This window comes from Eptesicus fuscus, chromosome 4, assembly GCF_027574615.1.
Source record: "Eptesicus fuscus isolate TK198812 chromosome 4, DD_ASM_mEF_20220401, whole genome shotgun sequence".
NCBI classification, from domain to species: Eukaryota; Metazoa; Chordata; class Mammalia; order Chiroptera; family Vespertilionidae; genus Eptesicus; species Eptesicus fuscus.
The window spans coordinates 14,431,651-14,459,218 of NC_072476.1; the positions used below are offsets into that span (position 1 = coordinate 14,431,651).

The window sequence follows — 27,568 nt, forward strand, 5'->3', positions numbered from 1 at the left end:
TCCCAAAGAAATACCTGGTGTGAATGGTGGTGGTTATTTGGTGGGTTTGGGAAGATTCAATTTTAAATTTTATTTAACAGACACGTACACAGTGCTTCCTAGGTCCCAGGCTCTGTCCTGAGCCCATTCAAATATTAATTCATGTCCTTCTCATAACCACCCCATTAGATAGGTTTGGTGGGGTAGCCCATGCTACAGATGAGGAAACTGAGGCACAGAAAGGATGAATGAATTACCCAAAGCCACAACGGAAACACGAGGGGATTTAAACACTTGCCTTTAGTTTGGGCCAGATGCCAGGAAGGTTTTGGATGAACTCAGCTGTTTTTACCACATCCGAGAGACCAGACGAATTTATATTCCCAACCATGAGCTCGGCCATTTCTCAAAGCTGAAGATCTGAAGTTATGTTTCAATATCACATCGACGTTTCTCTCTCTTACTCTCTGGATCACCTCTGTGATGGAGCAGTTACCATCAAGGCTGTGTCCGGAATGCCTGCACCCCATCAGGACCCTGCAAAGGGGAGCACAGCCGACCCCCCGTAGACCCTGGCCTCTGGGTGGGCAGCTGATGCCTACACAGCCTGAGAGCGGTTACTGAGCCCTCTGTGCCCCCAGCCCTTTCAGCAGCCGAGAGGCAGGTCTTCTACGGCAGCCTTGGCAGCAGCAGAAGAGGAGGCGAGGCTTAGAGCGGTTAAGGAGACTGTCCCTTAGTCAGTGTCCTCCTTTGCTAGAGCTGTGTAGCTAAGTGCTACGACTGGACAGCGCAGAACAACAGGAAGTTACTGTCTCACAGTCCTAGAGGCCAGAAGTCTAAGCTCGAGGTGCCAGCCGGGCCCTGCTCCCTCTGAAGGTGCCAGGAAGGCCTCTCTTCCAGCTTCTGGTAGTTTCTTGGCTGTGGCAGCACAACTCCCATCCTCACGTGGCGTATTCCCTGTGTGTCTGCACCTCTGTGTCCAAATTTCCCCCTTTGTAAGTCATATCGGATCTATAAGGAATGACCTCATTTTAACTCGATGACCTCTGTTAAAGACTCTATTTCCAAATAAGGTCACATTCTGAGGTACTTGGAGGGACTTTTTTTGGCGGGGGAGAGGAGAAGGGGCACAATTCAGCCCATAATGCTTAGTGAATGGCACCATCCGTAAATGGCAGAGATTTGAACTTAGGGAATCTGACCCCAGAGCCTGAGCTCACAGCCAGACATGCTGGATTCTGGCTTGATGTTCAGTAGATATCTGTGCATCAGCAACCTCTGCGGCTTCAGGAATGACCTGGCCGCCTTTCTTTTCCTGCCCTGAGGTCCCTGTGGGACTCAAAACCCCTGTGGTTTCAAGTCATCTCAGATTCTGCAAACCTAAAGAAGGAAGATGGCACGGAGTAGGAGTAGAATTTCCTAAGCAATACGCTCTCCACGCGGGGGGGAGGGTTGGGAGGCGAGGGCTGTCGTCAGCAATGAAGTGCTAAAATATTTAAAGACCTGGCTTTTTGTATTGATAAGCAGCGTGTAATTTAGCAAGCGGGTTATTAATAAGGAGCAGCCTCTGAAGGTAAATCCTTGCTGTCCAGGCCAAGGGGAGGCACAGTTGAAATTGTTGTTATGGACTGTAGTTTTAATAAAGCAGCAGGGGCCTTATTTAAATGAGTTTAAATTAGTTCCCTGGGGCCTGTCATCTGATCCGTTGCTAACAGATTAAGAGAAGCAGTATTTTCCACCCTGGATTGCTTACAGGGCTCTGGGGCGCTCTGATTTGGGCTGCAAGAACAGAGGCGATCCACTGCCCAGAAAGGTGGTCTTCTGATTTCAGGGGGCCCTGAAATAAATAAACTAGGTCCTCATGCGTTAGTTCCTGCACACGTGTGTGTATGCATCCCACAAACACTGAGTTTCCACTGTGTGCCAAGCACTGGGCTAGGTGCGGGGGCTATGAAAGAGTTGATTCCTGGTACTTTTTTGAATGCATCATCATTCTGTTAATTTTATATGGAATTTGCTCGTTTTCTCGTTTAAATGGGTCTTTTTCATTAAAGTAAGCTTCAGGAAGGCGGAGACCATTTGTCTTCCAGTTCTGTCTTGACCTGGTTTTTTTGACATGATCCTTTTTGTCCACATAGAACTGGCACTGTGGGGTGTGTGTGTGTGTGTGTGTGTGTGTGTGTGTGAGAGAGAGAGAGAGAGAGAGAGAGAGAAGAGAGAGAGAGAGAGAGAGAGAGAGACCTGGAAAGTGGCATGAAGGATGCTTTGTAATGAGGGAAGAACTAGTCGCCCGCCGAGGGTCTTGAAGGCAGCCAGGCAGAGCCTGGCTGAGGGGAGGAGACACACAGGGCAGAAGTTGTCTCTGAAGAAATGGACGTGGAGAGGTTGGGCCCCAGTAAGAGTCAGAAAGCGACTGGTGGGTCATTTGATCTCTCCAAGGACTTTGGGAGTTTGGAAGGTTTGAAGCAGGGGAGTGGCGTGGCCCCAAAGTGGATCAGTGGGGGTTTCTATCCCAGAGTGTGGGGAACCTGAGGTGATGGAGGTTGGGCGCATTCCGGAGACACTTGGAAAGTTCTAAAATAGCGTTTCCCTGCCATCACGATCCTGACACACAGCTAAATGTCAAGACTCCCTGGGCTTGCCTTGCTGCTGCCTCACCCCTCCAGGAGCCTTCCGGGGTACCAGCTGATCTTGGAAGTCTGTGCGCAGGGAGAGTGTTCAGAGGAGGAGGGCTCCCTGCCCCGCCCCCCGCCCTGGGTGAGAGCCACAGCGGGACTGTGTGAGTTGCTGGGCTGGGCAGCCAGGCTGTGTACTCCCCCAGAGCCCGGGAGGCCAGGCATTCTGATGGCCTGACCTCACGAGGAGGTGTGGTCCCAGCCTGGCAAAGGGAGGAGTGAACAGAAGCACAAACGAATAATTAATTACTAGGCGGTGCTAACTGTGCCCCATGCTGCAGACCTGGGACCGGGAACCTGCGAAAAACAGGCAACACTGTTCACCTGCACCTTGTTCAGGAAATTCACTGGCCAATCGCTGAGATGCACTGCTATCGTGACCAGAGGGGAGCTATCAGCCATTATCCACCTGAGCGTGAAACACCTTCTAGAACTTAGCTCTCCCCGGGCGCACAGTGAACACAAGGCACAGGTTACCCTCTGGGCAGCAGGGCACCCGCGGGTTAGACAGAAGCCCACTCATGCTGACCGGTGGGACCTGTACTGCTCCATCTGCTCTTCTAGGTATACAAGTGACAAGCGTTCCAGCTTCCTGCTCGCCGCCCAGCAACTGCCCCACCCTCCCTCCCTCCCTCCTTCCCTTCTTCCCTCCCTCTCTTCTTTTCTTCCTTCCTTCCTTCCTTCCTTCCTTCCTTCCTTCCTTCCTTCCTTCCTTCCTTCCTTCCATCTTTCCTTCCTTCTGTCCTGGCATCCATGCACAAATATTGGCTGGGTGTCTCCAGTGTCCCAGGGGAATCTGGTGGTGTAGAAAACAGACATAGAGACAGAGGTGTTGACTATAAACAAATAAACACAGACATGATATCCTAACCCACATCATGAGCAATGCTTCTAGTAGGGCTGTAAACCACCTAGGAGATGGTTTACTCTTTTTTTCTTTTTTTTAAAATTGTGTTAAAATATACATAACCCAACATTTTTTATTTTAACCATTTTAAAGTTCAGTGGCATTAAATACATTCACAATGTTGTGCAACCATCACCACTATCCATCTCCACAAATTTTTCATCTTCCCATAATGAAATTCTGTACCCATTAAACACTAACTCCCTGTTCCTTCCCACTAACCTCTGGTGACCACCATTCTGCTCTCTGTTTCTGTAAACCTGACTACTCTAGGTACCTTATGTAAGTGGAATCTATGATAATAAAAGTGTAATATGCTAATTAGACTGGACAGCTGAATGACCTTCTGGAAGTCCTTCCAGACAAAGCCTCGGCGGGGGCCGAGGCAGAGGTGGTTATTGGCAATCAGGCAGGCAGGCAGAGGAAGTTAGGGGCATTAGGCAGTCAGGCGAGCAGTTAGGGGGAATGAGGCAGGCAGGTGAGTGGTTAGGGGAGATGAGGCAGGCAGGCAGAGTGGTTAGGGGCGGTCAGGCAGGCAGGTGAGTGGTTAGGAGCCAGCAGCCCTGGATTGCTAGAGGGATGTGGGATCTGGCCTACACCGGCAGTCGAACATCCCCCGAGGGGTCCTGGATTTCGAGAGGCTACAGGCCGGGGGACACCCCTCCTCCCCTTGCATGAATTTTATGCACCGGGCCTCTAATTATACAATATTTATCCTTTTGTGTCTGGGCTCTTTCACCTAGCATCATGTTTGAGGTTCATCCATGTTGCAGCATGGAACAGAACTGCATTCCTTTTGATGGCTGCATAATATTCCACTGTATAAATAGGCCACCTTTTGTTTATCCATTCATCCATTAATGGACATTTGGTTTGTTTCTACTTTTGGGTTACTGTGGATAATGCTGCTATGAACATAGGTGTACAAATACCTATTTAAGTCCCTGTTGATTGATAGCCCTAACATATCTACTCTGTACCAAATGCCTTACACAGATTATCTCCCTTTTATCTTTAGAGCAACCCTTATGAAGTTTCATCATCCTCATTACCCTTTTTCTCAGGAAACTGAGTCTCAGAGGGGTTAAGTTGCGGTCATCCAGCTGGCAAGTGTCAGAGGTGGCGTCTGAGCCCTGTGCTTTGTCTCAGCTGCTCCACCACGCCCCAGACGTTCCCCCTCACCATGTCCGGATGCCCTGGCTACAGGGTCCTTCTGACCCTCTGTCAGGGTCCTTTCTGTGTCCTGGGCTGGCTTTGACCAGGACAGCAGCAGGTTGGTCAGCTTCAGGGCCATCTGGGTAAGCTGTTTGTATAGACGCAAATGGCAGTGATTTCAGAAGGCTTCCAGAATAGTGTCGCCGTGGTTCTGATGAAGGCCTACTTCCCTTCATCAGCTGGAATCACACTGCTGCCATCGGGTGGGTGTCTGAAGGCTCATTCACCAAGCCCTGATTAAGCAACTTGGCCAAAGCTGGGGATCCAGACAATGGCAGATTACTCAGCCGTGAAAAAGAATGAAGCACTCATACCTGCTACCACATGGATGAACCTCAAAAACATAATGGTCAGTGAAAGAAGCCTGCCACAGAAGACCACATATTGTATGACTCCAGTTATATGAAATGTCTAGAGAAAGTAAATCTACACAGATAGAAAGTAGATTAGTGGTTGCTGAGGGTTGGGGTGAGGGGATTAGGGTATGGAGTTTATTTTTAGGGTGATCAAATGTTCTGGAATTAGATAGTACTGATCGCTGCATAACTTTGTGAATGTACTAAAACCCACTGTATTGTACACTTGAACAGGGTGCATTTTATGGTATGAGAATTACACCTCAGTTAAGAAAGAAGAGTTGGGAGCACCAAAGGATTGATACCTCTCTGTCCTGGGGCCTCCCAGCCTTGCAGGGAAAGCTGGCGGGTGGACAAGGAAGGCTCTCGAGCTGGCCACAGGGTGGTCAGTGCCCCGAATCCAGCCTGTAGCATGAGAGGAAGGTAGTGTATTGGGTAGAATTTGGGTATTCTTCCACATTTTCTGTGAAAGGTTTGGGTTATTGGTTCCAGCTTCATTTGAATTTGCATGAGGAAGAGCAGGAAGGAAGGAGGGAGGAGGAGGGAGCAGCTGTCAAGCGATTAGCAGAAATAGCTTTCCTGTACTTTATAGAATCTCGCTCTTTTTAAAAATTTAAATTTACTTAACAAATGCTTATGTAGAATGAACCATGTGCCAGACTCTGTTCTCAGCACCTTACCAAAACAGACTCCTTTATTTGCCTGGACAACTCAGCAAGGTAGACGCTTTTCTTACTCTCCTTTTAACAAATGAAGGAACTGAGGAACTGAGAGCTTGATGATTTGTTTGTGTGGTCACAGAACTGGTCAGAGGCTGAGCAGAGATTTGAACCCAAGCCCCAGAGTCCATGGCCTTACCGACTCATTCACTCATTCATCATGTAAATATCTATTAGTGTCAACTATGAGCTAGGTGTTTTTCAAAGCACCAGGGATTGTCCTAGATGGTTTGGCTCAGTGGATAGAGCATTGGCCTGCAGACCAAAGGGTCCTGGGTTCGATTCTGGTCAAGGGCACGTTCCTTGGTTGCAGGCTCCTCCCCAGCCAAGGCCCTGGTTGTGGTGCCTGCAGGAGGCAGCCAATGGATGTGTTTCTCTCACATAGATGTTTCTCTCTGTCTTTCCCTCTCTTTTCCACTCTCCCTAAAAATCAATGGAAAAATATCCTCAGGTGAGGATTAACAACAAAACAAAACAAAACAAAACAAAACAAACAAACAAACAAAAGCACGAGGAATTCAGAGGTGAGCAAGCCCACTGCCGGGGTCTGATGACTTCTCGCTTCAGCAGCTGTGACTCAGAGGAAGGAAACAGGTACCGTGAGCACTCATGGGAGGGTCCACTTTACAGATGGGCCTGCAGGGGAGAAAGGACATGCAGTGCTCAAGGTCATCCAGCTCAGCTAGGAGTCCAGGGCTGTCTAACTCCAGCCCCCCCTCTCCACATACTAAGTGTGTCCATGTGGAGCGGGGGGCATATGGGAGACATTCAATGGAAGTTTTCATCAGCCTCTGCCTGCCCCAGCTGAGGCCCCAGGAGTGGGTTCTCGGCCTTGGATCAGCTTCCTTTCTCAGCTGGCAGGCGTGGGTGTCCCTTCCCAAACGCCTGGCAGAAGGGCTGTAACTCAATCCTCTGCTGCCTTGTGTCCCATGGGGGCCTAACCCATGTGCTTGTCCATCAGGGGGAAGCTCAGGCTTGATTTGTGGGGACAGCAGTCAGCATCTGAGGCTCTTAGGCAGGGATAACACTCACCGAGTGAGCTGGTTTCCAACACAGGTTGGGGCCTGTGAACTCTTTGACCCTGTGATGTGGCCAAGGCAAAGGGCCCCTATCTGTGGTTTTAGGTCAGTGGGACTCAGCATCTCCAAACCACCCACACTTGTGATGTCCTAGAGCAGTGGTCGGCAAACTCATTAGTCAACAGCCAAATATCAACAGTACAACGATTGAAATTTCTTTTGAGAGCCCAATTTTTTAAACTTAAAACTTCTTCTAACGCCACTTCTTCAAAATAGACTCGCCCAGGCCGTGGTATTTTGTGGAAGAGCCACACTCAAGGGGCCAAAGAGCCGCATGTGGCTCGCGAGCCGCAGTTTGCTGACCACGGTCCTAGAGGCAGGACAGGGTGGTTCAGGGCTGGGGGCTGGGTCAGCTGGGCCTGGCTCCAATCCTGCCACTTCCAGTGACAGTATAACATCCTCCCAAGCCTCAACTTGCTCAGCTGTAAAATGGGGAAACAATGGCTCCCATCCCATCAGGGCATTGTGAGGATGAAATGATGCAGTTAGCATTATGTAAATGTCGGTAACAACAGTGTCAGACACTGGACCTCACACCCCAGCTGACAGCCCTCTGATACTGGAGCACTGGTCCGAGGATGGACTCCTTATTTCGGGGCCCCTGCCTTCCAGACGGAGCCTGAGCGCTGGGAGCCCCCAAGGCCTGCGGCGGCCGCTCTGTCGTTGGAGCAGCCACTGTTTACTTGAAGAAGGCACGCCTTCCCTTGTACAGGCAGAGTGAGCTGTGCCCAAGCGCCTGTCCACTGCTGATCAGCCCCATGCTTCCCCACTGTTATCTGGGGGCTCCAGATGGGGCCCTTCTAACAAGAGGCTTGTTATGACAGGAAGTTAGCCAGAGACGCTTAGTGCCCTCAGCTGGCTGCGTGCGCTGAGCTGTGGCCTATCATTCCCCACCGAAATCTTTCTCGGGCGATCGGGGACTTCGGTAAGAAGTTTATGTTATTTCTTTCTTTGCTCGTTGGCATTTCTTTGGGCCTCTAGTGTGTGCCAAGAACTGAGATGATGCGGGTGTGAGGTCCGTGTGCTGAAAAGCACGCAGCCCAGGCCTTTGGCATGTATATGCAAGTGAGTAGTATGTGTGGTTGAAAGTACCAAAAGTGCTATCCAGTAAATGAACAGGGAAGGAGGCAGCCTTGCGGGGGGGGGGGAGGAAGGGGGAAAGGGGGTATCCCAGGAAGAGGGACCAGCAGAGACAGACAAGTCCCCGAAGCCTGGCATCTCCTCACTCCCTATTCTAGTCTCCTACCACCTGGGAGTTCCAATGACTCGTCCCCCTCCCTGTTCACTGTCAAGCGAATTACCCAGTGTTCCAAGCAGGGGAAACAGTTAGTGCAAAGGCCCTGGGCAGGAACAAGCTGTTTCCTGCGGCTGACACAGCGAAATACCACAAATTGGGGGCTTAAACAGCAGACATTTGTTATCTCACAGTCTGGAGGCTAGAGGTCTAGGATCAGGGTGTCGCACAGTGGGTTCCTTCAGAGGGCTGTGAAGGACAGGCTGTTCCAGGCCTCTCTCCTGGCTTCTCGTGTTGCTGGTAATCCCTGGTATTTCTGGCTTGTAGAGGAATCGCTCCGATCGGTGCCTTCATCTTCACGTGGCGGCCCTGTGTGTGTGTCTGTGTCCACATTCCCCTTTTATAAGGACACCAGTCATATGGGATAGTGCCCACCCTACACCAGTATGACCTCATCTTAACCAATTACATCTGCAACAACCCTGCTTCCAAATAAGGTCACATTCAGAGGTCCTGGGGGTTAGGATTTCCACACAGGAGCTTTGTTCGAGGTGGGGGCACAATTCAACCCATAACCGTGTGTTCTAGAAACAGCGAGGCTGGTGTGGCTAGGGCAGAGCAAAGGAGGCTGGGGCGGGAGGTGGGGCTGGTGTAGAGGAATCACCCTGGTCCGTGCCTGTATCTTCACGTGGCCTGGCAGGCCACAGTATGGAGAGTGGGATTTGTTCTGGGCATCCAGGCCTGTTCTAAGGATGTTCTTTCATCTCGGGAATGGGAGACTGATGAGCAATCAGTGGAAGTGGAGAAGCTCAGGGGGCAGTGTGGCCACTGCCTGGCAAGAGTTGAAGGACTGAGGGTGGAGAAAGAAATCGTGACCACAGTACAGGTTTGGGAGAACAGAACACAGCTCCTTCCCAGCCCATTCGGAGGGCTCGGCAGGCACAAATGCAGGAGGGAGCCAGAGCAGCCGGCGAGGCCTCACCCCCATAACGGGTAGACGGATGCTGGCATGTTTTGAAGTAAAAGGAGGGAAAGGAGTATATGCCCCAGGGGACAAAGCCTGGCTCTGTTTCCAGGTTTCCTGGGACAACAAGCCCTGCTGCTGAGCAAGGGGTTCCTGAGGGAGTGAAAGCTGAGCCAGCCTGGGATTCAAATCCAGGTTCACCATTTTGCACTGTGTGACCTTGGGTAGGTTACTTAGCCTCTCTGGGCCCCTGTTTACCAGATTGTGTCTCAGAGTAGCTGGCACTCATCAAGCCTTGACTCTGCTCTTCCAGCTGTGTGTATTCTTCCATTATGGAAGGCTTGATGAGTGCCAGCTACTCTGAGACACAGTCTGGTAACATCCTCACGTTGCAGACGAGGAAACAGAGTCTCAGACTTGCCCAAGGCCACCCAGTGAGAGAGTAGAAGAGACTCAGCTGAGCCTGACCAATTCTGAAACATATACGCCTTTCCCTCCTTATGCTTTCAAAACATGCCAGCATCTGTCTGCCCATTACCGAGGAGGGGCGGGGCTGGCTGCCCAGGCTCCCTCCTGCATCTGTGCGGGCAGAGCCCCCTGAAAGGGCTGGGGAGGAGCTGTGTTCTCTTCCGGCAAACCTGTACTGTGCCACCATCTGAGTCCTGTTGTCTGGAGAAGGAAAATGCTGGGTGCCTGTGATGTGCCAGGCTGCATGAGCTAATCAACCTGGTTTCGTCTTCTGGGAGACAAGCTTGGTACACATTTTCCAGATGATAAAACAGACTTAGAGCGAGCGAGGGACTGGCCTCTCTGCTGGGAGGAGGCAGAACTCCACCCAACTCGCATCCACTTTGCCATGAGGCTCCCTCAGTGGGGAAATGCCTTCCTTTGAAAGAGCGTTCAGGGTCCTCCCTTGCCAGCCCTCAGAGTCCAGACCCCTGTCTGGGAGCCCCATGGTGCACTTCCCCCCCCCCTCCCCCCCCCCCCCCCCCCCCCCCCCTGGGGACCAGCGTTCCTATTCTAACGCTGGTGGCTGGTGTGTTTGTACAAAGCAACCAGTTTGACAGATGGCAGGAGGCAGCCCCATCCTCCTGACCCTGGCAGAGGACGGCTGGGCTGCTGGCCTTGTGGGGGCTGGGATAAGACCAAGGGCACCAGGCACAAGTCCATTCCCCCTCCTCCTGTCTCTGCCAATCTGAGCTGGGTGGGTGCCGCCTTTCCGCTGGGAGGGATGGGGGTGGAAGTGTGTGTCCTCAGATGCCGGCACTATATTTGGAGCTCGCTTTGATTCTGATTCCAGGGCATGTAGGCTGTGACAGGCGCTTGGAGCAGACGCTGCTTGAACGCCGCCAGCCACGAATGCCCGCACGCCCCCCAGTGGCTCTGACTGGCTCGGACTCTGGAACTTCCCAAACTCTCTCCCCTTCCAATCTGGAGGCCTTTTCTTTCTTTTAGTTGCCTACCTGCTCTGGTTCGACCTCCAGCAGGTAGCATAGAAGCAGCCGGAGCAGGCAGCCGTGCCTTGTTCCTGCCCCGAGGCAGAAGGGTTCAGTCTGTCACCATTGAGTGTGAGGTCCGCGGTGGTTTCGGTAGATGCACTTGACCGGGTTGAGGGGGTCCCCCTCTCCCTCGCTTGTTGAGCTTTTACCATGAAGAGTGTTGAAATTTGTTCATTTTTCCCCTTCTGAAAGATGCTTTCTTTTAAAGTGTCCCAGGCGAGTCCACTCTTTCTTCTAAGGGCAAAAGCCCAAATGTAAATCCAAAACGTGATCTGCCAGGTCGCTGCTGTGTGGACAAACGATGGTCTTGTTGTAAAACAGCAGTGGCCACGCGCTTCCCAGGAGCCAGGAACGTTCTCTCTCCACAGCCGTCTGTTCACTGAGCAATGAGAGACATTCCAGCGGGGGCAGGAGGGGGCTGGGCCCCGCGGACCTCGGCCACCCCCTCGCACTCACTGCCCTCTACCCCCAGGCCTACGAGAAGCGCTTCCCCACCTGCCCGCAGATCCCCGTCTTCCTGGGCAGCGAGGTCGTGTTCGAGTCCCGCAGCGCCGATGGCGCGGTGCACGTGGTGGAGCGGAACTGCCGGCTGCGCGTGGAGGCCCCGCGGCTGCTGCGGAAGGTGGGCGCCCGGAGGCAGAGGAGGAGGTCGGACGGGGTGGTGGGTGACCGCTGGGAGCCAGGGGGGGGCCCCGCGGCGGGGCCAGTGTGAGTGTTGGTGCCGGAAAGAGGGGTTACGCGGTGGGTCTGGGTCGGAGGGCCGGCTGGATCGCTGGATCTGGAGGGACCAGGGCCAGGAGGCTGGGCTGGGGCTGGGCGGGGAGCAGGGGTCCGGGGATGGAGGGCTGGGGAGAGGAAGGCGGGGACCCCGGCCCAGGCGGTGGGCAGGCGTGGGATGTGGGGGGAAGGGGGACGGTTCTGGGGTGACAGGGCAGCCCTCGGGTTCCTGCCCCCACCCCTCACCCCCTGCCCCGTCCCTTGCAGATCGCGGGTGTGGAGCACGTGGTCTTCGTGCAGAGGAACGTCTTGAACTGGAAGGAGCGGACGCTCCGCATCGACGCGCACAACGAGACCTTCGCCAGCCGCGTGGTGGTCCGTGAGAACTGCAGCTACACGGTGAGCGCGCAGGCGACCCCGCCCGCCGGCTGTTGCAGCCTCCGCCCTCTCCCCCGGGCCTTGTCCGCTCCCTACATCTGCAGTTCAGATACACAGCCGATACCTTTTTTATTTTTTAGTTTAGGTAGTTTAAAATTTTGTTTGAGACATACTTAGTAAAATAGTATTTGTTGTTTATCTTAAATGCAAATGTGACCGGGCATCCTGCTTTTAATTGGCTAAACCTGGTAACTTTTCTCCGCCCTCCATTCTCTCGTTCCTTTCCTGCCTCATGAAACTGTGCCTTATTTCTCTACCTGTAAAATGGGGTTAATGATGGTGCCTGCCACGTAGGTTGTGGTGAGGATTAAAGGAAGTAAAATATTCAAACCCCTTAGAGCAGTGCCTGGCATATACTAAGTCCTGCATATGTGCTATCTTTTCATATAGTTAAGGATACTTATTATTCTCCAGTGCATACTGATTGAGCACCTATGTGTCAGGCACCCTGAAAAGTGCTGGGCACCGTGGACAAATGGGCCTGACCACTGCCCTCGTGGAACTTCCATTCCAGTGGGAGACACAGGCCAGAAAAAAACAAAAAACAAAACCAAACAAATCAGTATAGACTATCAACTGTCACACATGCTCAGAAGGGATCCACCAGATAGAATTACGGAAAATAAGAGGGCCACTGTCTTGGTAACTGTGTCCCTGAGGCTTCCCCGAGGAGGTGCCATTGAAGCTGGGAACTGAAGGGTGAGAAGGCGGGGAAGTGAGTCCTGGGGGCGGCAACAGCAGGTGTGACCCTTTGGTGGACGAGGGAGGTCAGAATGAGGGCTGCGGGGTCCCGCTGGCCTCAGGGCTGGAGTGAGGCCTCTGGGGGCATTTGAAAGCCAGCGCTGCCACTTTCTTGCTGAGTGACATTGGGCAAGACGCTTCCCCTGTCCTGAGCCCCCTTCCTTGTCTGTAAGAGGGGACCTCGGCAGAGCCTGCCTCAGAGGTGCTGGAGGGGCAATGAGATAATGTAGCTGTGCTAGATCCCAAACGGCATTTCTGTGGCAAACATGGCATTTTACAGGTGTTTTTGTTTGTTTGTTTATTTTAAGATTTTTTATTGATTTTTAGAGAGAGAGGAAGGGAGAAGAGAGAGAGAAAAACATCAATTTGTTGTTCCACTTATTTACGCATTCATTGGTTGACTCTTGTATGTGCCCTCACTGGGGATTGAACCCACAACCTTGGTGTATCTGGATGATGCCTAACCAATCGAGGTACCTGGGCAGGGCCTGTTCGCTAACACTTTAGACCTTGTGTTCTGGGCGGGGGCTCTTGGTACTGCTGGCCCCCTCGGCTGTTGCAAGCTGTGACAGTGCTGTCCACTGAACGCTCTCGCTGGCTCAGGTCACCCAGAGAGTCCCGGTGTCCCCCACCCTGAGACTGTGTCATCGCCCCTGCCTGCTTTCAGGTCCACCCTGAGAATGAAGAGTGGACTTGCTTTGAGCAATCTGCCTCGCTCGACATCCGGTCCTTCTTCGGTTTTGAAAGTGCCTTGGAGAAGATTGCCATGAAGCAGTACACAGCCAACATCAAGAGGGTAAGAGAGAGGCTCCGCCCGTCACAGGGAGAAAAGTGCACAGACCTTGGGGGCTGCCAGTCCTGGTTCAAAGCCCGCTCTGCTACTTGACAACTCCTGTGACATCACGCAAGAGCCTTAACCTTCCTCAGCTGTAGAATGGGTATTCTAACAATGGCCATATTACAGGAGATGATGGATGGACAGCAAGCCTCAATGGGGTCATCATAATCACTGTCCTGATGGCTCCCAGGCTTGTGTGTAAACTCTGTGGACACAGAAGGGACATTGTACGATGCTTTTTCCTGGTTTAAATTGTCCCCGCTTGGTTTAAAGATCTGAGACACATCACTGAGTAGAGGCCTTTAGTGTAATGAAACAGATGAAATCCATTTTAATAATATACTTTGTCCAATGGGTTATCAATATAAAACTTCCTTGGGAGCTATTTTACATTCTTTGGTACCAAATCTTGCAAATCCGGTGTGTATTTAACATTCACAAAACATTTCCATTTGGCTTGGCTACATTCCAACTGCTTAGTAGCCACGTGTCAGGGCTGGGGCCAGAGCCAGGTGGGGGTGACTCCCAGGCTGACGTTGGTTACCCCGCGGTCCTGCCCCGGTGCTGATGTGTCTTGGTTCTCTCCGGCTCCCAGGGGAAGGAGGTGATTGAACATTACCTGAATGAGCTCATCTCCCAGGGCATCTCTCACATTCCCCGGTGGACGCCTGCCTCAGTCCGAGAGGAGGACGCCCGCTCCCAGGCTGTGCTGGGAGATCCCGGCTCGCTGGAGGTCAATGGGCCCAGAAGCACCCAGGGCCCCGCTGAAGAGGTGGCTGGTACGGAAGGTAGGTGACTGTGGCTGAGGCCCGAAGTTTTAGGACGTCTGCTCATTCTGTGGGGGGAGAATTGCCATGGGTCCCCTCGGGGATGGGCCTGGGTCCTGGAATGAAAGCCTCCTCCCTCTCACGGCTGCTTTGCCCCCTCTCTCTTCCAGCCCAAAAGCCAGAACTGGCTTATTTCTCGGTCAGGAGTTGACTTGATCTGGTGCCTTCGGGCTCCCCTTTTCTCTGGTTTGGTCACTATTTTAGATTATATGAGTAATGCATAATCACGGTGGGAAAAAATCCAAGTAGAGAGTAGGACTCCTTTGCTCTCCTTGGAGGAAACAATAGTTTTGTGTTTGTGAAACTATCTAGGCATCTATACATGCATAATATGTATGTACATACATACATTCATGTATAACCTTTGCTGAACAGAGGAGAGCATAGTATGCATTCTATTTGATACTTTGTGTTTTTCACTTAGCATGTTTCTTGAACAACTTTCCATATCAGTGCAGGTGTCTTAGCACTTTGCAGTACTTCATGGTGTGGTTACACCACAACTTAATTATTAATAAACACTTATTGATTATTTTTAGTTTATTTGGCTAGTACCCTACTGATGGATATTTAGGTTGTTTCTGTTTTTTAAAAATACAAAAATGTTTTTAAAAATATTTACATGAGTATCTACACAGCATATAATTCAAAAGGTTGAATTGATATGTCGAGGTTATGTGCAGCTAAAATTTTGGTTGATTTACCCATTAGGCCTGCAAAGAGGTTGTATTAGGCAATGTTCCACCAAAAGTGTGTAGCTGTGTTTACTCCTGGCTTCACTGTGGCCTGTGTCCCCGCAGGACGATTATTAAACACTAGAGGCCTGTGCATCACTTCGTGCATGGGTGGGGTCCTTTGGCCTGGCTGGTGATCAGAGTTGATCGGGGACCGGGGGGATGGCCAGCCAGGGGAAGGACCACAGGAGGTTGGCCGGCCAGGCACCCCGTATCGGTCGTTCTGTCACTTAGGTTTTTATATATAGAGATTTTAAACTTAAAGGCAAAAAGTGACCACTGGTTGATTAGAGATCACCTCTTTCCTATGAGTGAGGCCAAGTATTATTTTTTCATGTTTAGTGACTCTATTTAACTTTGCTGTGAATCCTTGTTCTTGTTCTTTGTCCATTTTCCTATTTGTCTGTTAATTTATTACTACTTTGTGAGAGTTCTTTGCATATTAAGGCAATTAGCCTTTTTCATATTTCAGACTTGGATTGACATGGGAAATGTTCACAATATGATGTTAAAGGAAGAAAACCTAGGATACAAAACTGCACATCCCCCTGAATCCAGTTTTAACCATGTGTACCTGTGCTCTCAACATTTCAGTGTCTCCTGGGCACATGGAAGTGTAGGGCTGGCCTGACTTGGGGAAACACTGTGTAACCAAACACACATCGGGGTTGTGTTTAGGAAGAACAAAATTCACCTGTTTAACAAATGTTTATTCTGCACCAACTGTGTGCACTAGCTCGCTGCCATTGTGGTGTGTGTGTGTGTGTGTGTGTGTGTGTGTGTGTGTGTGTGTGTGTGTGTGTATACACTGAGTGGCCAGGTTATTATGATCTCTGAATGCATAATAATCTGGCCACTCAGTGTATATACTATATAATAAAAGGCTAATATGCAAATTGTCCCCTCGACCAGGAGTTTGACCAGCAGGCAGGCCAGCTAACCGCCCATGTCCCCTCCCCCTGGCCAGGCTGGCCGGACCCTACCATGCACGAATTCATGCACTGGGCCTCATGTATATATATGAGTGACCAGATTATTATGCGTTCAGAGATCATAATAATCTGGCCACTCAGTGTATGTATATATATTTTGGTCAATCCTCACCTGAGGACACTTTTTCCATTGATTTTTAGAGAGTGGAACTGGGGGCGGGGGGGTTAGAGAGAGAGAGAGGGAAACATTGTGAAAGAGACACATTGACTGGTTGCCTCCTACACGCACCCTGACTGGGTCTGGGGATCAAACCCACAACCCTTTGATGCATGGGCTGACACTCTAACCACCGAGAAACTGCCCAGGGCATACATACATTTTAATCATATTTAAAGAAACTTTTTTTTACAATGCTGCATTTCTGTCCCTTCCTGTGCATACATTATGCAGGCCGTGCCCTGTGCCCTCCTGTTTCACACAGCCCGTTCCTTCCTTTTCCGTCTGACCTGTCAGCGGGGCTGGCACTCAGGATTGCTGGTGGAAGGCACGGCGTGCTCCTTCCACCCTGCTCTGGATCACTGAGCCTTTGTGTTCGGGTGAAAGGGGCCTTCACAGCTGCCTGGGGGCTGGAAGGATGCTGGTATCTCCTGCCTCCCTTGTGTTTTCTCCCTCAACCCTTCCTTGCCCCCCCCCCCCCCCCCGACTTAGAGCCCCCTACTCGCCTCCAACACCGCTGCCTCTGATCTCTCTGTGGGTCTGGACAATACCCCCCACAGCTTTTCTCTTGCCTCTAGTTACCCAGATGCCTCCTAGAGCAGATGACCTGACCCCCAGCCCTGGGCTTTGTTTTGGAAGGAACCCTGGGTCCTGCTGCTGGGTGTGCAGACACTGTGCCATCTGCACACAAAAAGAGCTATGCCCACGGGGCTGCTCTCTGCAGAGTGTCTCACCCACTGCAGAGAGGCTAACACACTGAGATGCCTCACCATGCCGGCACCTGCCACCTCAACAGTTGAGAGTGGGCCACAGGACCTCAGGTTATAGCCAGGCCTCTAAATGCCAGCACACGTGACCCCAAATAGCCCAATTGTGTGAGATGGGACTGAACAGTGGAAATGATCTGTGCAGTTATGGACTGTATTCTGGGGTCAGTTTAAGAAAAGCCTTGCAGGGCCTGGTGGAGAGGCAAAGGAACTGGCATTTATCAACCGCCTGTTGTGCTGGGCACTCTGCATGCATTCACTCATTTGAGTGTACTGAGCCTCTCTCAGGCTCGGTTTTGTCTTCTCTGAAGTGGGAAAATAGTGACGCCTGTCTCACAGGGGTGTAGGGAGAACTCATGGAGACAATGCATATTGCTAATAATTGTTACTCCAATAACGAACAGTCAGAAGGAGAAATTAAGAAAACAATCCCATTTACAATTGCATCAAAAAGCGTGAAATACCTAGGAAAAATTTAACCAAAGAGGTGAAATACCTGTTATCTCTCAGAAAACTATAAGACACTGAAGAAAGAAGCAGAAGATACAGAAAAGTGAAGGATACACCTTGCTCCTGGACTGGAAGGATTAATATTGTTAAAATGTCCTTACTATCTAAAGCAATATACAGATACAATGAAGTCCCTATTAAAATATTCAATGGCATTCTTCTCAGAATTAGAATAATTAATCCTAAAATGTATACTGAGCCACAAAAGACCACAAATAGCCAAATAAATTTTGAGAGAGAACAAAGTGGGAGGTATCATGCTCCCTGATATCAAACTATACTACAAAGCTACAATAATCAGAACAGTATGATATTTTTATAAAAAAACAGACATACAGATCAATGGAATAGAATAGAGAGCCCAGGAGTAAATCCTCGCTGAGATGGCCAATTAATCTACAACAGAGGAGGGCAACATATACAATGGGGTAAAGAAAGTATTTTCAATAAGTTGTGTTGGGAAAACTGTACAGATATATGCAACAAATGAAATTGGACCACTTTCTAATACCATATACAAAAGTAAACTAAAAATATATAAATAAATTGAATGTAAGGCTTGAAACCATAAAACTAGAAGAAAACATAGGCAAGAAACTCTTTGACATCACTCTTAGTAATCTGTTTTTGGATATATTTCCTTGGGCAAGGGCAACAACAAAAAAATAAACAAATGGGACTTGCATCAGACTAAAAAGTTTTTGCACAGCAAAGGAAACCATCAACAAAACAAAACCATCAGCAAAACAACCTACTGAAGGGGAGGACATATTCACAAATGATACATCGATAAGGGGTTACTATCCAAAATATACAAGGAACTCATACAACTTAACAACAACAACAACAACAAAACAATCCAATTACAAAATGGGCAGAGGACCTGAATAGATAATTCTCCAAAGAAGACATACAGATGGCCAATAGACATATGAAAATATGCTCAACATCACTAATCATGAGGGAAATGCAAATTAAAACCACAATGAGATATCACCTCACACCTGTCAGAATGGTTATCATCAATAAGTCAATAAACAGTGTTAGTGAGGATGTGGAGAAAAGGAAACCCTTCCTTGTTCACTGCTGGTGGGATTGCAAATTGGTGCAGCCACTGTGGAAAACAGTATGGAGGTTCCTCAAAAAGTTAAAAATAGAGTAGCCATATGATCCAGCAATTCTACTTCTGGGTATTTATCTGAAGGAAAAAACCCCCACTAACCCTAAAAGATATATGCACCCCCATGTTCATTGCAGCATGACTAGCCAAGATATGAAAGCAACCTAAGTGTCTATTCATAGACAAGTAGATAAAGAAGATTGTTACATATATACAATGGAATATTATTCAGCAATAAAAAAGAATGAAATCTTGCCAATTGCAACAACATGGATAGAACTAGAGGGTATTATACCAAGTGAAATAAGTCAGACAGAAAAAGACAAATGTGATTTCACTTATACGTGGAATCTAAAAAAAAAAAAAGAGAGAGAGAAAAACAAAAAACAAAATAGAAACAGACCCATAGATATAGAGAACAAGCTGATGCTTGCCAAAGGGAAAGGGATGGGGGGTGATGGAAAAAAATATTCAGAGGGAGGGACAGCTCTAGAAGATAGGGATTATTTCCATTTCCGAAGGTCAAAGGGGACATATCACTTGCGACTGTGAGATCCAGGCTTGGCCCAGCATGAGTTTTCAGAACCACCTGGAGATGGATTGGAAAGACTAGAGGTCCTGGAGCTCGGGTGGCTGTCGTCTGGTGAAAGGGCTTCTGGGTGGCTTGGAACTACATTTCAGATCCAAGGTGGCCAGTCAGGCATGGGCTCCAGAATGGGCAGACAAGGCGGGGAAGAGACACAGCATCTCCCTCTTGTCCTGAAGCCCCCTTCTTCTCTGGCAGGGGACAAGCTGGATGCCGACTACATTGAGAGGTGCCTGGGCCATCTCACGCCCATGCAGGAGAGCTGCCTGATTCAGCTCCGGCACTGGCTGCAGGAGACACACAAAGGCAAGGCAAGTGCAGGGCGGGGCCTGCTGGAGCAGACACAAGTTCGGTATTAGCTGCGCAGCCTAGGCCCTGGGGAGGAAGGGCCAGGGAAACCAGTTTGTGTCATTGGTAATGCTGGGTACTTAGACTTTGCCTTCTTTTCATTACATATGGTTTCATGTGTCTGTAATACATGCTCCCGTTATCACTGACTAGGCACTGCTCACTTTAAGGCCGGACAATCCTTTTTTTTTTTTAATCCTCACCCAAGGATATTTTCCATTGATATTTTAGAGAGAGTGGAAGTGAGAAGGATAGACAGAGAGAAATATCAATGTGAGAGAAACACATTGATTGGTTGCCTCCTGCATACCCCCGACCAGGGCCCTGGCTGGGGAGGAGCCTGCAACCAAGGTATGTGCCCTTGACCGGAATCGAACCTGGGACCCTTCAGTCCACAGGCCGACGCTCTATCCACTGAGCCAAACCGGCCAGGGCAAGGCCAGACAATTCTTTATGGTGGGGGCTGTGCTGTGCACTGCAGGGTTTTGAGCAGCATCCTTGACCCCCACCCATTAGATGCCATGAGCTCTTCTCCCCACGTTGTCACAACCAAAAATGGCTCCAGACATCACCAAATGTCCCCTGTAGAGCACAGTCACCTCCAACTGACAACCATTGCTGTTCACAAAACCAAGCATGCTATTCTTTTTAAAAGAGACTTACTGACTTGCGAGGGTTGATTTTTGACTGCATGCGGATTTTGCCTTGAGACTCTAAGCCCCATCACAAGAAGGTCCAATATGCATTTGGGTCCCGAGCATGGACTTGACCTTCAACTCTGTTGAGTTGGAACTTCCTGCTTAGTCATAAGTTGATGGCCCTTCCTCCCCACTTCCGGAGGCAGACAAGGGAGTTAGTCCTGGGCTGTGATGTAACCTGTCTACCTCATATGTAAAATTGGGATAATGTTAGTATTCGCCTCCCATAGTGAGTTAAAGGGAATCCACGTAAAGTGCTTAGAGCCAAGTCTGGTTCAGAATGAGAACCCCCTAAAGGGTGCTTTTGGTTGGCAGTTGCCTTTCCCTTGATTGTTAATATTTGCCAGAGGGAAGGAAGGAAGGAGACCTGGTGGGATCTTAACTTGTCCCCTCAGCTATTAGTTAGTTAGACTCTTTGGGTTATATGTGGCAGGAATGCAGCTTGAACAAGGCAAAAAAAAAGGGGGGGGGATAGGGGGAGGTATTATCGGCTCATATAACACATTGTTAAGAGGAGTGTGTTTATTTTCTGGGAATGCTGAAACAAAATGCCAGTTTGGGTGGCTTACAACAACAGAAATGTATTCGCTCCCAGTTCTCAGCATCCCGTCTGAGATCAAGGTGAGAGCAGATGGGTTCCTTCAGGAAGCTCTGAGGGGAGAACCTGTTCTGTGTCTCTCCTGGCTTCTGGGAGCTGCTAGCAACCCTTGGCTTTCGGATGCGTATGGTCCTTTCCCCAGCTAAATGTTTTCAGAGGAGACAGGAGATTCATTTCCCATAATCCTATCTACTGGGATAGGGAATACCATTCTCTGGGTTGCTCCTCCTTCTTCTCGCAGATTCCCAAAGATCAGCACATCCTTCGGTTCCTGCGGGCTCGTGACTTCCACCTGGACAAGGCCCGGGAGATGCTGTGCCAGTCCTTGAGCTGGCGAAAGCAGCACCAGGTGGACCTCCTCCTTCAGACCTGGCACCCGCCTGCCCTCCTGGAGGAGTTCTATGCGGGGGGCTGGCACTACCAGGACATAGGTGCGTTCCTTGACCTACGTGACATCAGTGCATCCTTGGTCACTGCTGAATGCACTGTGAACACCACTTTCCAGGCTTCTTATTTTTCCTTTGGACTCTTCTGGGCATCTGGAGATGACCACCCAGCCATGAAGATGGCAGAGCTGGGCTTGAGGCAAATAGTGCCTTGGGGCTGCCATAGCAAATGACCTCAAACTGGGCGGCTTAAAACAACAGAGGTTTATTCTCTCCCAGTTCTGGAGGCAGAAGTCTGAAATCAAGGTGTCAGCAGGCCGTGACCCTCTGCAGGCTCTAGGGTAGAATCCTTCCTTATGTCTTAGAACTCTGGTGGCCCAGTCTCACTCCAGTCTCTGCGTCTGTCTTCACATGGCCTTCCTCTCTGTGTATCCTCTGTGTCCTCTCTTCTTTTTCAAAATATGTTTCTATTGATTTTTAGAGAGAGAGGAAGGGAGAGGGAGAGATAGAAACATTGATGAGAGAGGAACATCATTGATTGGCTGCCTCCTGCACACCCCTTACTGGGGATCAAGCCCACAACCCGGGCATATGCCCTGACCAGGAATCGAACCAGCAACCCCTTGGTTCCTGGGTCAACACTCAATCGCTGAGCCACACTGGCCAGGCCTCTCTTCTTCTTATAAAGACCCCCAGTCGTTGGATTGTAAGGCCAACAATGATCCAGTGTGATCTCATCTTGAGACCCTCCTTCCAAATAAGGCCACATTCTGAAGTTATGGGTGGTCGTGAATTTTGGGGATATATTATTCAACCTACTATAAATTTCTTTGGATTTTTAAAATTAAACTGCCATTGAAGCCCGTGCCTAGCATGATTTTCAATGTCCTTTATATAAAAATTCACATACAGTTGTCCCTTGAACTTTGCAGGGATTATAGGCACTGACCCACTCTTGTGCAGGTGAAAATCCATGTATAATTTTGACTCCCCAAAACTTAACTACAGTCGTCCTTTGGCATATGCAGGGGATTGGTTCCAGGACCCCTTAAGGATACCAAAATCCACAGGTGCTCAAGTTCCTTCTATAAAATGGTGTAGAACAATGCATTGATCTGCTGTTGGTGGAATCCCTGGATGTAAAACCCAGGAATATGGAGGGCTGACAGTATATTTATTGAAAAAAAAATCTGCATATAAATCGAGCCAAACCCATGTTGTTTACGGGTCATCTGTACGTTGAATAGAGCAAATGCTCGGCTCTCCTGAAGAGCGGGCTGAGACGTGTCCTTCAGTGAGCCGGTCCTCATTATTCACGTATTGCATTTATTGCCCCCAAATCAACACTCAGGACGCTTTCGAGGTCCTTCGCGGACACATGCAGAGTGCCCGCCCTGCAGTCCCCGGCTGAGGTTGAACTGGGCGTCTTTCTGCCTTCCTGCTCCAGCGCTCACGCTGGAAACAGCATCCTTTTTGCAGTCTACTTAGTGCCACTTTTTCTTCATCTTTGTGCTTTTGGTTGTGATTTTGCTGTTTACAATGGCCTCCAAGCATAGCGCAGCAGTGCTGTCTCGTGTTTCTGAGGGCGCGATGGCTATCACGTGCCTTACGGAGAGAATGTGTGAGTTAGATCAGACCTGCATTACAGTGCTGCTGGCCGTGAGCTCAATGTTACTGAATCAACGAAGTATACTAAATAAGGTGACCTTAAATAGAAACACAGAAAACAAGGTTATATGTATTGATCAGTTGACAAAAATATTATGACTAGAGGCTGGCAGGAACCTAACCCTGTGTTTTTCCTGGAAGCAGTGGGTCTGTATTGGATACTTCCGTGTTCAAGGTGATTATAGAACAACTAACGAGAATAACAAGAATCGACTGCTCTGGTCTCTAATTCCTTATTTTTCCTTTTTGCTTGGGCTGACAGAAAACTAGCAGCCAACTTTTATCTACTCTCTCCATGCTCCTTCATTACATGGCTCATCTCCTCTTTTTAAAAGTTTTTAAACTAACCTTTTATTTATTTTATTTATTTTTTTAATATTTTATTGATATTTTACAGAGAGGAAGGGAGAAGGATAGAGAGTTAGAAACATCGATGAGAGAGAAACATCCATCAGCTGCCTCCTGCACACCCCCTATTGGGGATGTGCCCGCAACCAAGGTACATGCCCTTGACCGGAATCGAACCTGGGACCCTTGAGTCGGCAGGCTGACGCTCTATCCACTGAGCCAAACTGGTTAGGGCTAAACCAGTGATGGGCAACCTTTTGAGCTTGGTGTTTCAAACTTCGCCAAAAAACTGAGCATAACTCAGGTAGTGTGTCCCTTTGAGGAAAAAACATTATTTCGCGATATTTATAGTTTAAATAACATAAATGTTTCATCCTCGGCATGCGGCCGCCTCAGCGGCCGCGTGTCATCAGAAATGGCACTGACGTGCGTGTCAGAGGTTCGCCATCACTGGGCTAAACTAATCTTTTAATTCTTGGACAGTTTGGGGTTTTCAGAATAGTAGCTAGGGTCATACAGAGAGTTCCTGTATGCACCTCATTCAGTTTCCTTTACGGTGTAAACCCGTGCTTTTAGTGCATGCTCTGTTTCTTTCACCATAATTGGTATCAGCCCCTCGTAGGAATAGGCAAGCTATTAGTAAACGACAGAGCCACAGCCTGGCCCTCCTTCTCTGAGCAGGGTGAGGTCTCAGCACGGCTTTGACCTGCCCTATTCCCACCATTCCCTACACTGCGTCCCCCCCTCTTTGCACAGACGGCCGCCCCCTGTACATCCTGCGCCTGGGCCACATGGACACCAAGGGCCTGATGAAGGCCGTGGGGGAGGAGGCGCTGCTGCAGCACGTGAGTCGGGGTCCCCATTCCCTGGAGCCCCCGGGGCTGCCTGTGGTGAGCAGCCAAGTGCAGGTTCGCCAGCGCCTTCTCTACCCTCCAGGTTCTCTCCGTCAACGAGGAAGGACAGAAGAGATGTGAAGGGAACACCAGGCAGTTTGGCCGTCCCATCAGGCAAGAACCCGCCAGGGACACATTCCCCTGAGCAGTACAGACAGCCCAGGCTCACTCAGCATGGCCCTTCACAGAAGTGCCCTCGCTTGGTCCTCACAGTGACCCTGTGAGGCAGGGACCGCACCGTCCTGTCTTTTATCGGGGGAAACTGAGGCTCAGAGCAGGGATGCTCTCCCAAGGTTGCTAAGCGGGTAGTGGCAGAGCTCATGCCATGCATCCTCCTGGCCTTTGCCTTTGGGGAACCCCCCCCCAAGTGCCACCTTGAGTCTGTCTCCCAGGCATGCAGACTCGCAGCTGTCCTGGCACATCCGGTAACCCACCGTTCCCCTCTGGCTCCCCCAACTTCCATGCCTGAGCCCAGTTTCCCACACCAGTACTCACAGCGCCGTCGCCCCCAAAGGCACTGAACCTCTCCCCTTCTGTAAAGTGGGACCAGTATCACCAGTTCTAGGGGTTCTTTATGGATTGTCAAAAACAATAACTGTTGGGAGATGATGCAAACACGTGTCTAGAACTTACTGTGTAGCAGGTACTCTCCTCAGCACCTTGATTCCTGGCATCCTTATCCCAGCCCCAGGAAGGAGGAGCAGGCGGGACCTGCTACTGAAGCTTTTATCCCAAATCCTGACCTTTATGAAAATTACCATCCTTTGCCATTTGGTGCTTTCCCAAGGGGACATCTCCTGGGGTGTGGTGGGGGATGGGTCACTCAGGGTCCTGGCCAGAGGCAGAGTTCCTCTGGGATGGCTCAGATGACAGGGTCGCAGGGTGTGACGGTGGCAGGGTGAAGGGAACGAAGCTAGGATGGAGAGGCTTCCAGGGACTAGTGCAGTGGTAAAATTGTCATTTTCCTAACGAATTAGTACTAATGAAATGGAGGCACAGAGAGGTTAGGTAACTTGGTCAACGCCACACAGCAGGTGGCAAACCCAGGAGTGCTTGAGCTCTATTTGGTTATCAGCATCTTTTCAACAATCCGTAGTAATAACTAGCTTTTACTGAGTGGGTGCTATGTGCCTGCCCTTTACATATACGTCTCATTTAGTCCGAACAACAGCTGCTCGAGCTGGAGACTGTTACTGTCATAGCCGCTGTCGTGATGAGGAGGAAGTTGCCCAGGTCACACAGCTTTCAAGGGTGAAAGTGACACTGGAATTTGGGGGCTCAGCCTCTGAGCCCACACTCTGAGCCTCTTTGTCACGTGGCCTCACCGTGGTGGCAGGATCCAGGGGTGTCCTGTGGGCCCCGCCCCTTCTGCTCCCAGCCCTGCTGCCTGCAGGGGGTGCTGGGGACCTTGAGAGGTGGCAGGGCAAGGTGGAGCGAGGGCTCGTGTCTTGCAGCTCCTGGACCTGCCTGGTGGACCTGGAAGGGCTCAACATGCGGCACCTGTGGCGGCCGGGGGTGAAGGCCCTCCTGCGGATGATTGAGGTGGTCGAGGACCACTACCCCGAGACGCTGGGCCGGCTGCTCATCGTGCGGGCCCCCCGCGTCTTCCCTGTGCTCTGGACTCTGGTAAGAGCAGGGGCCGGAGATGGGAGGGGTCCCTCTGTGAGCGGCCCTGCCTGCTTGTCCGGTGTCTTTTCTTCTAAGTCAGACACCATAAAGTTCACCACTGTGAAGTGCACAATGCCGTGATTTTTAGTGTGTTCACAGAGTTGTGCAACCATCACCGCTCCCTAATTCTAGACCATTTTCATCTCCCCAAGAGGAAACCGTTAGCAGTCACTGCCCCCCTCCTCCCCCGGCTCCTGACAACCACGGACCTACTTTGTGTCTCTATGGGTTTACGTATTCGAGATATTTCATATAAATGGAATCAAACAGTATGAGGTTATTTGCGTCTGATTCCTCACTCAGCATAATGATTTCAGGCTCACCCACAGTGTAGCGTTTCTCAGGACTTCCTTTCTTGTTATGTTTGAAATATTCCACTGTACGGATAGAGCACATTTTGTGTAACCTTTGTCCTGCTTCGTGGACACCAGAGTCACACTCAGAATTGGACAGGCTTCCTGGGACCCCTGTGAGCAGGTTCTGTGGATCCTATGCTACAGGGATATTAAAACGTTTTGCCCACGACCCATAGTAAGAAATACACTTTATGTTGCAGCCCTGCACATGCATGTGTGTACACACACACACACACACACACACACACACACACAATGTATTAAATTGATTTCACAACCACTGACAGGTTGTCACTTGCAGTTGAAAACCACTGTCCTAAGGCCCCTCCAAATCGTACAGACTCAGAGTTAGCATCTTACCCAGCGCCAGGGTGTGTGTGTGTGTGTGTGTGTGTGTGTTCAGTGCCCACAAAAGCTTAAGAGGCACTGCTGTAAGTAGAGGTTTGATTAGGATAGAGATTCAAGAGTTTAAAGTTAAACGGACTCAATGTTTTACTAAGCACCTACTATGTGCCAGGCACGTCTCCAGGCCCTGAGGATTCTGAGTGCACAAGCCACTGTTTCCTCCTCAATATCATTGGGCGGGGAGAGTTAAATCAGATAACCCCACACAAGTAAATAATGCTTCAGGGTTCCCTGTGACATGGGCCTGAGGACAGTCAGGGTTCTTGGGGAGACTAAGCCAGGTAGGGGTTGACGCAGGGGGATAATTTGGATTGGGGAACTGAGGAAGGTCCCGCTGAGAAGGCCACTTGTGCTGAGACCTGAGGAAGGAGCAGGAGTCCGGGAGGGCAGAGTAGAGAGAAGGGCATGTAGGTGACCTGCACAGCATGGGCAAGGGCCCGGCGGCCGGATGCGCATTAGAACTGAAAAACTGTCCTGGAGAATGGAGCCAAAAGGAGCAAAGAGGCCGGCTGCCCCGAGGGGCTGGGGAGACAGAGGCTCAGGGACCAGTGCTGCCGGGTCCAGGCTGTGGCCACGATGGGACCTTGTACTGGGGCAGTAGGGAGCCCTGGAGGATTGTCAGCCAGAGAGGATGAGCAGACTTCTGGGGCAAAAACTTCCCTGGCTTCTGGGACGAAGTCAAAGCTGGGTTGGGGAGCAGGAGCTGTGGAAGGGACAGGCAGGACCTGCTACTAAAGCTTTTTATCCCACAATGTCCTGATCTTGTAAAAATTGCATTCCTTTTGCTGCTGGAGATTTCCTAAGAGGATGTATAGTGGGTGGGGGTGGGAGCCAGTCAGTTGGGGTCCTGGCTGGAAGGCAGATTCACCCGATGGCGCAAATGGAGGGGTGGGATGACAGGATGGAGCTCCCTGCAGTGGTGTGAGTGAGATGGAGAGGCCCGTAGGGACTAGCCACTGCAGCAAGCCCTGACCACCCAGGGCTGCAGGGACAAGGAGAGGGGACTTGTCATCAGAGCCCCTGAGAGCTGGAACAGGGTGAGGGTGGGGGCTGCCAGAGGAGCTGTGGCTTCCAGGGGCACTGAGGTGGGGAGGGTTAGAGAAGAAGAACCGCCCCCCCCCCCATTTCCTGCTGCTTCCCCTTCCA

The 27,568-nt window shown here is 50.3% G+C and overlaps 1 protein-coding gene across 1 annotated transcript in view; it reads left to right on the forward strand.

Annotated features, from left to right (window-relative positions):
* The window catches only part of SEC14L5 (SEC14 like lipid binding 5), a 39,439-nt gene that overhangs the window by 5,338 nt on the left and 6,533 nt on the right, over positions 1 to 27,568 (forward strand). The window contains exons 2-10 of the mRNA XM_008141619.3: positions 11,100 to 11,249; positions 11,612 to 11,743; positions 13,191 to 13,319; positions 13,957 to 14,149; positions 19,253 to 19,365; positions 20,940 to 21,129; positions 23,857 to 23,945; positions 24,037 to 24,107; positions 25,448 to 25,619. Of these exons, the coding sequence (XP_008139841.1) occupies positions 11,100 to 11,249; positions 11,612 to 11,743; positions 13,191 to 13,319; positions 13,957 to 14,149; positions 19,253 to 19,365; positions 20,940 to 21,129; positions 23,857 to 23,945; positions 24,037 to 24,107; positions 25,448 to 25,619 (1,239 nt within the window). The remainder of the gene's footprint in view (positions 1 to 11,099; positions 11,250 to 11,611; positions 11,744 to 13,190; positions 13,320 to 13,956; positions 14,150 to 19,252; positions 19,366 to 20,939; positions 21,130 to 23,856; positions 23,946 to 24,036; positions 24,108 to 25,447; positions 25,620 to 27,568) is intronic.